Source organism: Bacillus rossius, chromosome 3, assembly GCF_032445375.1.
Source record: "Bacillus rossius redtenbacheri isolate Brsri chromosome 3, Brsri_v3, whole genome shotgun sequence".
Classification (NCBI taxonomy): domain Eukaryota; kingdom Metazoa; phylum Arthropoda; class Insecta; order Phasmatodea; family Bacillidae; genus Bacillus; species Bacillus rossius.
Genome location: NC_086332.1, coordinates 32,417,429 through 32,433,301, shown reverse-complemented (window position 1 = coordinate 32,433,301; position 15,873 = coordinate 32,417,429). Strand labels below are relative to the sequence as shown.

General features: G+C 39.8%; 1 protein-coding gene across 2 annotated transcripts in view; it reads left to right on the top strand.

Annotated features, from left to right (window-relative positions):
• The window catches only part of LOC134530485 (sodium-dependent serotonin transporter), a 187,012-nt gene that overhangs the window by 153,684 nt on the left and 17,455 nt on the right, over window positions 1-15,873 (top strand). For both annotated transcript variants that reach the window (XM_063365329.1, XM_063365330.1), the window contains 4 exons: window positions 4,054-4,188; window positions 6,060-6,163; window positions 9,248-9,372; window positions 14,564-14,662. In XM_063365329.1, coding sequence (XP_063221399.1) covers window positions 4,054-4,188; window positions 6,060-6,163; window positions 9,248-9,372; window positions 14,564-14,662 — 463 coding nt within the window. The remainder of the gene's footprint in view (window positions 1-4,053; window positions 4,189-6,059; window positions 6,164-9,247; window positions 9,373-14,563; window positions 14,663-15,873) is intronic.

The window sequence follows — 15,873 nt, the reverse complement described above, 5'->3', positions numbered from 1 at the left end:
GAACGTGGCGGACGTTACTGTGACCTGCGGGTTATCTCGGGGTGCTCCCGTCGCCGCTCCACATTCCCTCCCATCTCGCCTCACGCATCCTCCAGGCTGGCCGGCTCCTGTATCAGCCCCACTCCATCCATGCAGACCCTGCCTCAGGCGGGGAACCACATGTCGATTTACATTTACAACGACAACACAGTCATGACAAACACTCGGGCTTTCCGTCTCGCCGACAGCGAGGTCATTAGAGTTTGTAACACACAACCACACAACTCTAAGGTGTCGACCAATCACTATACAGCAAGAGTCCGTCCCGGACTTTGCCTGGGATGATCTCGGGAAGCAATGGGAAAATAGAAATCAGGACGGTCGGAACGGGGCCCGGACATAGATTGTCTGGGACGCAAGTCCAGTGTCTTGCACTTTGCACCCCTCTTCATCGATTTATGTACAGAACACGCGAGTTAAGCCGCTGTACCACACGCTGGAAGGTTTCTTACAGGCTCCGCTAGGAGCTTCCAGCAAAACTGTTAGCCAAGCCTCCATGGCAGCAGGTGTGGTTGTTCCTCTTAAAGAAACTATTATTACACGTAGAATTGACTGGTGTAGGCCTAGCTTGTGCGAAAGGTTAATACTCTTTGTTTTGAATAAACATGGATGTTTCGCATAATGTTATAACTGCATCAAAAAACCACATATTCACCGAGTTACAAATCAGTAATCAAGAAAACTTACATCCCTTTAAAATCAATTACAATTTTTAAACACTAGGGGCACACTACCACTTCATTCTGATTGGATCAAATTTCCACCTAGTAAGAAACCTTCCACAGAAATTCGAACACGGTCGCTTACGAAAACTTCCACGAAAACGGCCAGAGGTCCCACAGAACCATCCATACCTGCTTACCTTCCACAGAAACTTCCATCGTGTGACAGGGGCTTCAAGAATGCCGGGCACACCTGCGAGTATTTCGCTGCTCTCAATGGAATCAAAGGTCGTGAAGTATTTAAGATTCGGAGGAACCGCGTCTCTGGGCGGGAAACAGTTGCGCCGGGGAAACTTCGCCGAAGTCATAAACCCGCGCCTGGGGAACGACCGCACCTGCCCCGCCGTCACCCGCGAGGAGCTACTGGTAGCGACACCGCTCCCAATTAACGACTGCCGGGGAATAAATGCAACTTCTCCCGACTTCCATAATCTACTTACCGAGTCTCTGTTTTAACAACGACATTTCCGAGTCGGTTTGTTTTTAAAGAATATTTTCAGTTTTGAAGTCGACGTTAAAATGCACGAGTGACCACTATAAAACACTTGCTATCGTACCCAGAAAAATAAAATACATACCACTTACAGGTCGTTGGTAGCCCAGAAGAAGTTCATGTAATTAACATGTCAACATTGTGACAACATTAATTAAAAACGAAGAAAAAATTACACAACAAATACCGCATCTTAAATACCAATACCTCACTTATCACGACTAGCGAGTTCCTAAAAATGTTCGCGCTATTCGAAATCGCCTATTCTGAAGCATTATAATCACCGTAAATAGCAAGGCTAATTTACTTAATATGTTCCAAAATGTCTAGGTAAATATTCTTTACATAACATAACTGCGTAGAATAACGCTGAATGATAAATATGTCACACCATTTATCTTTATAAGCCTACCATCGATTACTTTGTGTCAGGGCCGGTGAAAGGTAAAATGGGCCCTAGGCGAAAAACCTTAATACCCCCCTCCCCCGGCCGGACACCCCAAAAAAAGTTTTCCTTGCCTCAAAATACATCACGTAAGCCTAAGATTTTGTCAACAATCAAATGTAAGCAAGCTTGTGGTTTTTTTTTTTTTTTTACTTTTTTACTTATTACAATTCATAAACAGGTTACCCTGGACTTTAAATAATTACTTATATCAATATAAACATTCCAAACTGTTACAAAAATCCATTTTCATCTAATTTCAATAATCGTTAAAATATTAGATCAGCTGTTATGTGTCGTGCTGCGCCGCCCCCAGCTACTTGCCGCCCTAGACGGTTGCCTATATGGACGCGCCAGCCCTGCTTTGTGTGACAAATACTACACAGTGTAACGAGAGATAGGTAGTTATGTAACCGTCAGTCGGCTGGTTGGCTTGCCCGCCCGGGCGTGACCTTCAACTCACGTCGCGTACCTTTCCAAACCATCCTTTACTGACAGTGAAACCAATATTACTGTCCGGATATTTACATTTTAATTTTTCAAAAATTAAAGTGCTTATTCACGTATTACCGCTTCGTTCACACCAATCCTGTCAGGCCCGTGATTTTTTTTTTTTAATTGCACCATTCATTGAACAACCTTTTCCATGTGAATCATCTGTTCCTTACTGTTCCGGTATCTAATGTGAAATACATTCCCGCTGGTACAAGCAACAGCATCGGACTTATGTAAACGTTTTATAGAGTCCATATTTCCTATGATTGTGCGCACAATTGAATAGCTTAAAATTAAAGTGGGGCCAAACATAAACGTGGCCTTCTTGACATTCTGCATGTCGTAATACTTCTAGTTTTTTTCTCAAATACTTGAGCACGATGAATTACGCTCTCTCTTGGAAGCCATGGTTCTAATATTATTCCAACTGCAGGTGTTTGCGCACGAACAGTTAACGGCTGACGCATGGGCTGACGTTGCTTTGTGTTGGTGCGTGCGAGTTACCTGCCACTGGCTAGACTGAAGTTTATCACGGCCCGGACGGTGGCTGAGTGAAAACAGTACAGCCCAGCGGCATACGCGCAGACGTAAAAAAAATATATATTCATTTACACTCTATACCCGCAACTTAACTTGCCATACTGTAGATGATGTTTGTACAACAGCGGATAGCGTAGTCAGACTTGCGCGCGCATCTCTTCCCCCCTCGTGTAGCTAAGTGTATGCCAAGGTGTATCAGCTTTTTTTTTTTTTTTTTTTTTTTTTTTTTTTACCGAGTTTAAGCAGACTTCGTGGCGTCATGCCCGACTTTTGTTTTTGCCTGTGGCGATTTTGTGCTGAAATTTACAGACGGGCTATTCAAGACTGGCGCAGTAAAATTAACATCGCGCTAAATGAATGCACGCAAATTATGAGGTGCTAAGTGAGGGTTTGGTGTAGTTAAGAGTGGCCAAATAAATTTAAAAAAAATTAATGGACTTAGCACAATTCCGCCTCACTATATATATTTTTTTTCAAATAAAAATTATGAGGTCAACTCTCGAGATTTTATTGGAACACAAAACACACCGCACAGGTTGGTGGGATATCGTAATGTTAGTAACAATTATTACTTTGCGCAAAATATGAAGTAATTTAGGACTTGGTATCGAATATGAGGTATTGTTGTGTTTGATTAAGAGTAAGAGAGAGGGTTTTTCGTTAGCATGTCGCGGCCACTCCGTGCTCCGATACCGCAGTCGAAATGCCTTGGGCGAGCTGGTGAGTGGGTTGGTACTGCAGCGCCACCAAGGACCCAGCCAGGGGGCACGTCTTTGGGGTCCGGATCCCCCCTCCTTGCCGGATTAAAAAAAAAATCGTGAATTCAGAATAAGAAAAGCATAGAAACTTAGCTACACAAGGTTACAGATAAATTAATTTGTAGGGATTATTGTAATCCTTATTGGGATGCAGTAATGTGCTCCCTCCACCGTCTAGCCAAACATGCCTGATACACAGAAGCAGCAGCAATTGTGTTTCCAGGCATGCTGTTTTACACTCGTGTTATTTAACATGTATTTCATACAAACATCAGTTGACTTAAGGAAAAAAAAAGTATTAAAACCAATTAAATTAAAACCACAATATCAAATGTTCATTTTTTTTTCTTTTCCCAGGCAAAATCATTACTTAAATTTCTATGCTGTAAACTTTGGACTTCTGAAAGTCCACCGTTCCATGAGATTTTAGCGTGACAATTTTCTTTTGAAACTCTAACTCTTACAAAGAAAGCACACTCGTGGATGTGCCGGACCTAGCGGAGCTCCTGGCGACATGGTCCCCCGGGTGAGGTGAGGTGAGGTGTGCTCGTGTGCCGGCAGGCGGTGTGGGTCACAGCGCTGATGCCCTACGCCGTGCTGTTCATCCTGCTCATCAGGGGGGTGACGCTGCCCGGCGCGTCGGTCGGCATACAGTACTACCTCACGCCGCAGTGGCACAAGCTGGGCAACATGCGGGTGAGTCTGCCCCGCTTCCGCAAGAGAGTGGCCCAGTTTCGATGCTACTTTATAACACTTTCAGTTTTATATCACATCAGAGTGAAGGTAAACTAACTTACTTCTTCGTACACTGTTCAATATGTGCACCTTTTAGTTATACATCTAAAGTCCAATTCTTCTCACACCTTGGTTAACAAATCCTCAGTAATGGAAGCAATAGCCTCTTAAATACTGTGTCTCAACTCTGGAAAATCATTAGAAAGCGGCGGAACGTAGACACGATCGGTTATAAAGCCCCAAATAAAAAAAAATCGCATTGCGTTATGTCAGGTGAACGTGGAGGCCAGCGTAAAAAAGCTCTGCCGACTCGACCACTGCGACCAATCTAACGGCCAGGGACTTGGACGTTCAATCATTCTCGTACAGAGAGAGATTCCAATGGGGAGGGTCTCCACCCTATTGCCAAATAAATTTTTCAGGTTCACCCTCTACTAATTGATGAAAGAGCCATTCAGGAGTCACCATTTTGCGTAGGTGTCGTTGCAAGCGAGAAAACAACAAAGCAGTACTTGCGCATGCGCTTATCTAAAAATCTTTGAGTTGCTCTTTAATTGTGACCTTTGAACCAAAATTATACAACGCTTAAAGTTGATACTATTAAAACTTATAACTGGGACATTCTTTTAAGGACATACTATATTATGCATGTCTTTTCCAGATTTTATACTTTTTGGCATTTTGACTGCAAGAATCAGCCAGATTATTCGATTTCAGAGTCATATTCAACCCTTAATTTGATTTTAGCAAGTCTATGATTCTACTTAATTTAAAGTTATATGATAATACGTTTAAGGTTGAATTTTGTATTATACTCTTGTTTTGAAACATTTGTCTAGAACTAGAATTTTATTTCTAGCATAGTCAACTCTATAACTCTATTAATTTAATATTATTTTATTAATTTTGATTGGCTAATGCAACGTTAGTTCATACACAAATGTGGTTTAATGTAAGAGAAACCGTGTCATTTTAACCTCGCGTCTACAGAGATGTTAAATAAATAAACTAATAAACTCTGGTATTGTGGAAATGAAGAAATAACTGATAAATTTACGTGAACGCTTTATTAGGATCATATTTGTACTTATTTTAAAAATATCTTCAGTAGTATATTTTGAGGGCTCCAGAACCTGATGCCGGTGCGAGGATTGAGGATGGGTTCAATGATCGACCACCATGGCGCCATGAGGGCCATCTTGGATGAACTTGACCTTGACCACGGCGGAAATTTTGGATCCACCACATGTGATTCCGCCATTTTTAATTCTAAAACTCTCTAACTTTGTACTTTTCGTTACGGCCATCATACTGAAAATCCGTATTTTTTAAGCTAGAAAATTGGAAAAAAAATTTAATTTATAAAAAATTATTTATTAATAATTTATATGAAAAACTTTTTTATGTCATGGAGTCCTCGGTTCAAACCCGGCGAGGTCATTCGATTAAAAATAGAGATGGATAGTAAGCCGACGATAAGGTGTAGTTTAATCTATCTGAGATGATTAAAGAGTCCAAATATTTAATTTAGAAATCCGTTTTAGCTTTTATTGCTTTTAAAGTCGATCACTCCAGGGGAATTTGAATTTAATTTTTATAACATTACTTTACGAGATATGCCTGTAAGTACATGAGAGGTATCTTGATGAATTTACAGAAATAGATAGTATTAATGACTAAAAGTAATGACGAGAAAATGAAAAACAATGAACATGGTGAGTTAGACCGAGCCTTAAGCAAATACGCCGTCTGAGACACGTTGCAACCACGTTAGGCGGGATCAGTGCGGGTCATCACCAAGTTCATCATGATCACCATGTCTGTTTGTCCAGGTGTGGATAGACGCCGCGTCCCAGATCTTCTTCTCGCTGGGTCCCGGATTCGGAACTCTCTTGGCCCTGTCCAGCTACAACAAATTCAACAACAACTGCTATCGGTAAGAACGCCTTCAGCGACATCATTTCCTTCAAATTGTCACGTTTTGTGTCGGTTAGTTTTCGGACATGTCAGCTGCATAGAGCTCAGTTGCTCCGCGAGAGAGCTCCTGTGGCGATGAGGGGTTTTGTTCCCAGTGGGTTGTAGCTCGGGTGTTTCCGCGAGCCGGTGGGTTTTCCCGGTGTGCTCTCGGTTCCCCCGGCTCTTGCATTCCGCCGCTGATCCGTCTCGCAGTTTCACCCCGCATCCGTCTCTAGCATTGGCGTAGCTGTGTTCATAAAGTTGGGGGGGGGGGGGGGGGGGGGGGAGACAAATAATGATTTTGATGTCATGTAAACCCATTCCCCTCTTACTAAGACGGGGGGTCCGGGGGTCCTCCACCGGAAAATTTTGATTTTAAATGTGCAAAATAGCGCTTTTTAAGCATTTTTTGTATCTAACCATTGGATACATAGATGTTAAAATTATTATTGTTTCCTTAAGATAAAATTTGATGAGTGAAGAAATTACAAATAAAGTTGGGCAGAATAATATTATAAAATAAAAATATCACGGTCTAGAAAGTTGGGGGGGACAGTCCCCTCCACCCAAAAAGTTCAGGGGGACACGTCCCCCCTGTCCCCCCCGGTTCCTACGCCCTTGGTCTCTAGGAGGACGAGACGCGACGACACCTAGCTACACCTCTCTGTTCGCTCAGGAGAGGTCTCGTCGCTTGCCTCAAACATGGAAGCGGAGAAGTTGATAATGGGATATTTGCTCAAGTTGTTCAACTGCAACAATAGCAAAACACTGTGCACTGTTCATCGGCAGCACGTTTGGTCACAACACTTATTTTTGCTGTAAAAGTTTTACTTAGATGGAAGTTTGAAACACTGCATACGATGTAATATTTTTTCCTGGATATACTTTTATATTAAAAACTGTTGGGGAATTGCTCCTTCTGGAGTGTTGAAGCAGCTGGCAAAGACATCCCTGTCTGCTTGCACAGACTGTGTTGCTCTTCTGTGCTGCATATGTTTATTTTCTTCTCCTTGCGTTGCAGGATAACTTAATTTTACTGCATCTTGCTCTTATTGTTTGTTGATGCAACCATTATGCAGTAAACAAATTGTTTTAATATATAATTCTGCTTTGTCCGGTGGCGGTTGAATACTTTTTCAATCCTCGCTTTCGATGAGACGACACCCCTTGGTTGATTCAACTAAGTTGAACAGAAGCAGGCCCGCCCATTACCACTTCATTGGCACCTAGCAGCTTGCTGTTTGATATTTACATTAAATTTTCTCTGCTTGTATATAATTTGCATGAAGTAGGAAATTTTTTTTGCATAATGTTTGCAGTAACTTGTATTTTTGTAATAGTTTTGGGAAAGTTATTAAAAATTAATTATAATGATTGTTTTTAAAATGCTATATGATTTTAGTTACTTTTGTCGTAATAATTTTTAATACATTTGTATTCTTTTCATGAATTTGAAGGAGCTGTCTAAAATAAATAAAAAATATTATGAATTTTTTTTTACATTCATGTGTTTGTCCTTGTGTTGTGTTGTCACATGTATTGTCAGTGTATTTTAATTTTAAATTGTATGTTTAACAGTATTTTTTGTGTAATTGTGTGTTTTGTATGTTTTTATTGTTTTGTATGTTTGATTTATATGTGTCATTATGTTAATGGCCTTCAGATGTTGGATGTCACATAAAACCAAATATATAATTATTTTCTGAAGTCCCTATAGTGATATTCTAGACGATTACCCAATATGAGAAGTAAATGGATAAATGGATTACAGAATTAAAACTTTCCAGGTTAAAAGACAATTATTCTGGCTTCTTCATTACACAATTTCAATTTATGTAAGTTAAATATACTTAAATTAAATTTTTGTGACGAAATTGTTGACAAATTTAATCATTTTAAATTCTCAACGAAGTTTAACAAATTTATTCGAGGTAAACAATAATTATGCCGTGAAGCAGCCACTAGTACTGAATTTTATTTTAAATAATTTTTGTTCTGTAATACAATATTATGCAAGTGGGGAAAACAGGTTTGAAAAGGATAGCTGGATTAATTAACTAGAGTTTTATTTATTAGGCCTAACTAATATTGGCACTATCAATTAAATTTCAACACTTAAAATATATGTCCACATATTAATCACTCTTTCGTTCAGTCCACAGTTCACTCTCCCCACTGGAGCTCGGCTCCACAGTGGCTCTCTCTACTGCTGTTCTCTTAACGCGCACCTCTGTCCCAACGCACTGCCTCGCACTGCTCACTCGTCCGCCGCACACACAACACAGCCCCGATGCACCAGCTGTCGCACACGAAGCCCGTCGCTCGCCGCAGGGTTATCGCTCACGAAGGAGTCACTCGCCCTCCTCACTTCACCGCCTCGCAGACCGCTCCGCCACCAGCCTCTGGCGCTCCCACACCACTCGCCACCTGCCGGCCTCCTTCTTACACACCTGCCAAGTCCCGGCCTGGAAGGGTCTCGTAGACCTCCGGAGAGTCGCGTCATCAGAATCCCCGACAACACTCGAACCTCCGAGAACAATGGCGTCCTAGTTACGCCACTTTACGCATGCAGGGCTCTGGGAACGTGCCGAACCCTCGAGAGCTCAATCGGAAAAAGTTGGGGAAGGGGGAAGCGAGACACCGCTGCTAGTCAGATTACCGCAGATGAACGGACGTTATTAAATAATAATGTAATAATTTATAATGTAAATAAATTATACATACGGGAACATAACCTCTACTTATATAAATACCTACACTTGAAAAAGTTTAGAAACACAATTTATATCACTTAATTATATCGACCAGTATCCAATATCAATCACTAAAGTATAAGATTTGAAAGCCCGTAGCCTTTTATACTTCCTGTGAAATTTTCGTTGCATGGTGTGCGCGCATCGTAAAAATTCAGTCCCGTATGTATTTTTTTTCATAACGCGCCTAAATAATTAAAGCATCAATCAAATAGTTAGTTTGTTTCTTCCTTGAGAACTGGGCTACCAGTGTTCACGGGAGAACAGCCATGTGTCGAGAGCAGCAGCTAAGTCTCTCGTCGTGCCTGCAGGGACGCCATCCTCACCAGCTCCATAAACTGCCTGACCAGCTTCCTGGCGGGCTTCGTCATCTTCTCCGTGCTGGGCTACATGGCGCACGTGCAGAACAAGAGCGTGGAGGAGGTGGGGCTCGAAGGTGGGTCTGGGGGAGCCCCTCTTGCCGTGGTCCGGGCCGGGGACGCACCACAACGCCGAACGTACAATAACGCCGAAAACCATAACGCCGAATGCCAAATTGACTACAACGCCGACAGCTTGAAAACTGCTGTGTACCACAACGCCGAATTACCACAACGCCGAAAAATGCCATTGCAGGACTGCCACAAAGGTTAGGTTAGGTAAGGTTAGTACGCAAATTCACTCAGTTGTTTTTCATTTTGCTCCTGTGGCCCTCCCTCCCCGCAGCAACATTTTTCGGCGTTACTGTATTTCGGCGTTGTGGTACACAGCTGTTTTTTTAGCTGTCGGCGTTGCGGTCAATTTGGCATTCGGCGTTATGGTATTCGGCGTTATTGTACGTTCGGCGTTGTGATATTTCTGTGTTGTGGTAACGACCCGTCCGGGCCACTCTCCAACCTCAACACCGCCCTAGTGTTCCGCCCAAAACAGTGCCTGACCACGTCTCATGGTGGTAAGTAGTTATATCTTCATACAAAAAAAAAAAATTCTACGCGGCAAACACTACAACTCATCCAATTTTTTTTTTGGGCCGACCAATATGGCGCAACAATTGACTGAAGGGAAAAAAAAATTGTCTTCACACACTAACCATGCTATCATGGGGACCAGGCGACCCCCTGTTTCTGGCTAGCATGACAAACTAGAGATGAAAAAAATTATTTTTAAGGACGTATGTCCCGTTCCACGTCATTATTTTATTGTTAACTAGCTAACGCTTGGAGTTGCAATTTTTTTCTCTAATTCTCTAACTCTCTAGGTATAACTATGTATACATATCCTCTATATACCTATATCTATATACCTCTATATATGTCAATCTATAGCTATGAAAAAAATAGAAATATATGTATTTATCTATCCACAATTTTATCTATCTTTTTACCTGTCACAGAGTGACACAGGTATATGAAAACACGCAGCGTGTCAAAATTTCAAAGTAATTGGTGAACAACTTTCGGAATTTATGATTTTGAACGAACATTTTCATTTTTATTTATACAGTTTTAACTCGGTTAAGCGTGTAAACGTTTTCAGTGGCCACACGTCAATAAAATGAAATATATTTATATGTATAATGTATACTTTTTGCATAATTAACTGGCAAAGTTGAATTTTCAACATTTTTGTGCAGTAGGTATAAATAAGAAGAATCAAAGAGAATTAATGAATAAATTTTCTGTTTAAAGGCATTTCTGGTGGCTACTGCGTGGTATGTTTTAAATTTCTTTCAGAAAAATTATTTAATTTTATGTAGCTTTTAGATAATAATAAAAATTTATATATAATTTTAAAATACCTCGTAAAATTAAATACATTTTATGGCAGAAACGAACGCTTTCACATATTATTCAGTAAAATTTATATTTATTTTAAACCTATAAAGTTACAGTTTCATATTACATTTCATTCTGCTTATTCATAATGTAAAAAAACGTAAAAATGCAAATTTTCCAGCTAATTGTGCAAAACGTATGTGAGATTTTTTTTTTTCCTTTTGCGAAAGTTCAGTCACTCCAAACGCCAGCGATTTTAACCGTGTGGAATGTAAATATAAAATAATGAATTAGAACGGAACATACACCCTTAATAGATTGAAAGTAACTCGCTATGAAGAACCGTAGAAGTGCCCAAATGAACGCAGTATTGTTAAACAAACTTGTTAACAACACATCTGCGAGAAATTAGCGTTAAATCATTATAATTAAAAAAAAGGTTTATCCAAATTGGAAAGGAAGGGCGGGGGGAGGGGGGGGTCGTTCTCATATTGACGTCAGTTAAAATTACAAAGGTTATACACCTTTCTCCTTAATTTCTAACATCCATGCTGTGGCCTTGCCTCGCACGTTGGCCATACCATGTTTATATGACAGTACTATGATAATATTGCCGTACCTTAATACTATAACCATATTACGGTACTATCCTCGTGCTTCGTATTATTACCACAACACGTACTATGACCATTATCCCAAACTACGTCGTGTATGGTACTAACACCATCTCGTATTATGATTATATTTAATGAGCGAATGACGTCTTTGAGTTTAATTTTTTTTAAATAATTTAATTACCTGGTACTACAGGGCATAAATAATATCTTCCCAGGACTTCATAGCTCACTAGTCGATAGAGCCTGAAGTTTATTTTAATGTTATATCCTGTAGCCATCGCCGGAAAAGATAACTGTCGTAATTATTATACAAGACCTCAAATGTAGACAACAGCAATAGTGCCAAGAGCTCTTATGTCATGTTGAGACAAAATATGTAATGAGCAAGCTGTTTGTAACGCATAGATCCCCTTCAACGTCTCGCTGGCATCGTGGTGATCAGAGACGATATGAGGACGAAGCATTGGCGGAATGAGTGGGTGGGTGGAGACAGGAGCTCCCTGAAGAAACCCACAAGCCACGGCAACGTCCGCCACGTCTCACTCTTGCGAAAACTCCACAGAGAATCGAACCCGGACCACCTTGGTGGAATACGAGTGACCGTGTGACTCCACCAATGTGGCGTGTGTCCATGCCGTGGTGCTACAACCTTACATCGCACTACAACCGTGGTCTTGTGCTTCTTGCCTCGATGGCGGATTTAGTACGAGTTCAGGTAACATCTGCTGGTCTTCACGCACAGATTCTGCAACTTACAACTGCTCACTTTGTCGAGTTGTTAGGTTATTGTGGTAATTCATGCTGTTAATTACTTAAATATTTCAATACTTGTGGTAAAAGTGTCGTAAGGACGTAACACGCCAAACTATTTTTGTTTCCATATTGAAAAATACACTGACCATTAAAACATATTTTATCACTAGTACCACCCAATTTCCTTCAGTTTGAATGATATTTCCAACTTCACTGAAAAATTATACACGACAAAAACCAAAACTACAGTTAAAAAGGACAAGTGGATTAATAAAACGTGCATAGAAAAATCTGCAATAACGGCCATGAAAGCTAATATGAATGGAATCTTCAAAGAAAACTTCCACAGTGGAATGTCCGCTTAGTGTTTGTCAGCGTACGCCACCACGAATAAGTGTAAAATTTTTTACCATAGCCAAAAGAAAACGTTTTTGGACAATGAGCATGAATGTTTGCTACGTCACGTCGAGAGAAGTGAGGGTTTTCTGTACACAATCCGTTGTAGTTCGTTTAAAGAATTTTCGTGTTATAAGGCTGTGACAAACATGTCATATCTAATAAGCCAGCATTTTTATATGGGGATAGCTTAGCTTTTTCAAGCTAGAAAATAAAATTCCATACCTCTGATACAGCTACTCTCGTCAGAGTCAATTACGAACGAGTGTTCCGGAATCATTGACTTGAAACGTTGCGTACAATAAAAAATAAAAATAAAAAACTATTTTGTCACTACACAATATCTTATGGCAGACACAAAACATTTTTATTTTGTCAATGTAATTTCTCCTTCTAAATGTTTAAATTTGGCCAATACGTATTTTTAACTCATTTTAAAGCAGTTGTTCCTAACCCTCAGAAAAGAGATAAATGTTCCTCATTAAAAATAAATCAATAAAACACAATTGTATTCGTCAAGCATTTAAATTTGCTTTAATTAGATAATGGTTTTCGTTCTTTCTTTGCAGTCCTTAAGCTGAAAATTTTAATGAATTATCCAGGCTTAAATTTTCTTTTTTCGTACCAACTCATTCAAACTATTCAAACTTTATACTGTTATTACGCATTTAAGAAGTCGACAAAAGGGAGGCTATGAGTGGGCACAGGTTTTTTTTTATTGTTGGAAGATTTTATTTATTTGTGTGTATTTGAAACAAATCAGAGTGTACTAAATGATAAGAGGTAAACTGCAGCTTTTACCGTTAGTATGCCTTGAGAACACTCAAAGGGCAAAACGTTTGGATTAAAGCTGACATATTCGGAATTTGTATCTGTCCTTGGTTCATTGAGTTGGAGTAAAGCTCCACGATTGTCATTGTCGGAATTAAAGAATCGCTAGCTGTGTTTGCAGTTCTAAAATATTAACACCTGTGAGACTGGTTCCCTTCTCTTCGTCAAGCCACCCCCTTCCAAGATTAAAAAACAAGTGAATACAGAATAATAAAATCATAGCAAAGGATTATAAGGATTATTCTAATACTAGTGGGCTACAATATTGTATTTCCGCCCATTATAGACCGACATACCTCGTCCACAGAAGCAACGAGAATTGGGTTTCCAAGTAGTCTATATTTAATTCCAGTTTGCACACTTGTTAGTGAAAGCATTTCTTTCATGCATTGACACGTGTGTTCCCCGTATTTAATGTTTATTTACGACATGATTTAAAGAAATCATCACATAACTGGCTTAAGAACGAAGTATTAAATATAATGAAGTAAACCAGAAAATATTAAATTTTTTGTTTATTCAAGCAAAATCATTACTTAAAATTCTTCTTGTAAAGATTAGAGTTCTAAAAATTTGCTATTTCCTGAGATTTTATTTAAGTGTGACATTTTTTTAAATTAATTTATCTAGAAAAACTGTAAAAAAAATTGGTTGTCTGTAAAGTCGGTTTACGGACGATAGTTTAACGTGACAACGTCATAACAAAACATTGATGAAATGATTGCATACTTTTATAAATAAAATTGAATCATTTTTATTGAACTATCACTATTTTGTATGGGGATACAAAGAAGGAGTGAAATGAAATCTACAATTTAATTGATAAATTTACTTTTATTTGCACACATTAATTCAAATATGTTTATTACTTTGACGAAGAGATTATTTTAACAATAACTTTTATACATGTTTGCTATTTAACTTCTTCCAATCTGTGTTATTCTGTTAAGGATAGGACGATGATAGGAAAAGTAGGATACGAATGGAAGTGTTTCAAGTTGAATGTGCCTCAAAAAAGTCAAATCGATGGTTGTTCCAATCGAGTGGAAGAGATATAGATGCGGCGCAAGCGTACAATGAGCGTAACCGGACAATGTGCGTAACGGGACACGTTTTCCTGCGTGCAGCCGCATCGATTTATTAGACGTTGTCACGTCAAAAAATGATACAATGGTTGTGCTGGACCACCTCCTTCACTAAATCCTGGCTACGGCACTGTGTCGCACGCGGGCCGCGCGCGGGAGAGGAGGGTGAGATGGTCGGCTCTTGTCCGCAGGTCCCGGCCTGGTGTTCATCGTGTACCCTGAAGCCATCGCCACGATGACGGGCTCTGTGTTCTGGTCCATCATCTTCTTCCTCATGCTCATCACTCTGGGTGCGTGTGAGCACTCTCCCGCTCTGTTCGGCCCTTATTCACATATGACGTTATTTTCATTTATTTTAACTAACATAGATTTTTTGGATATTGTAAGCAGAAAAATCTTAACCTATAATTATAATATTAATATACAAATTTTTACTCCATCGCTATCAAATTATCATAAAATATATTTTTTTCATACCCATAGAGTATGATGTCGAGTAGAATGTACATGATTTCCCACACATTCAAAGTTTTATAAACTTGATATCATTGAGATATAAATTGTCCACTTCAGTGTAAGACAGCGTAGGCGACTTTTACGGAAAATTATGCTCCAAACACTTTAAAATAATTATTGTGTGTTGATTTACCTTATGCAAAAGCAAAAAATATATATCTAGTGAAAATTTATTCTGCATGACGGCTTTGGGTAAGTTTAAGACTACGCGAAGTATTTCCGAACTATTTATTTAAACCAATTTCCCGATGATGGATCGTATTTCGAGGAACAATGTTTGCTGATAAACTCATTGCCCGAGACGTTAGCTACGGCACTCGGCGTGAATATCCCTCGCGCCTTGAAGGTAGGCATTCTGCGTTGCACGATTATGCTGCTTGCCGTCCGTTTCTCTGGAAAGGCAACGGCGTTACATTTTTAAAAAACTTTTTTAATCGATATTATATATTGCCATTAATTATCTTTCAGCAGACGTCAAACCAGTGACAACCCCCCCCCCCTCCCCCCCCCCCGAGTCTGAATGTAAATATTGGAGTATCAAAACATTGAGAGGACACTTCCGAAATTACTCACCTTGTATCCTCGTGACGAGGACTTCGTGTGTCTGTATCGGCGCGCTGTGTAGCACCAGACTCTCCATGTGGTTCCTCGGTAGGAAATAAAGATGGTTTAAATAAAGGCAGGCGGTAGGTGGACACACGGTGCGCGACGTATAATGCCGACCTTCCAGGCGGAGATGACTTATATATTCGTATAGAGACGCCTAGACTCTTGACTCCGGAAATCGCCTTAACCAACAGTCCACAATATTAAAGGTATTTTTAATGTATCTAATATAAACTAACCGACCATTCTCGCGATATTACAATATTTTAATATTTACATCTAACCTAACCTCTCGTTCAAATGGTAAAACTAAAAACTAGAGACCCGTGAATTTCGCGGATTCAATGACCTCCAGGATAGACTCCAATATCATCTACAC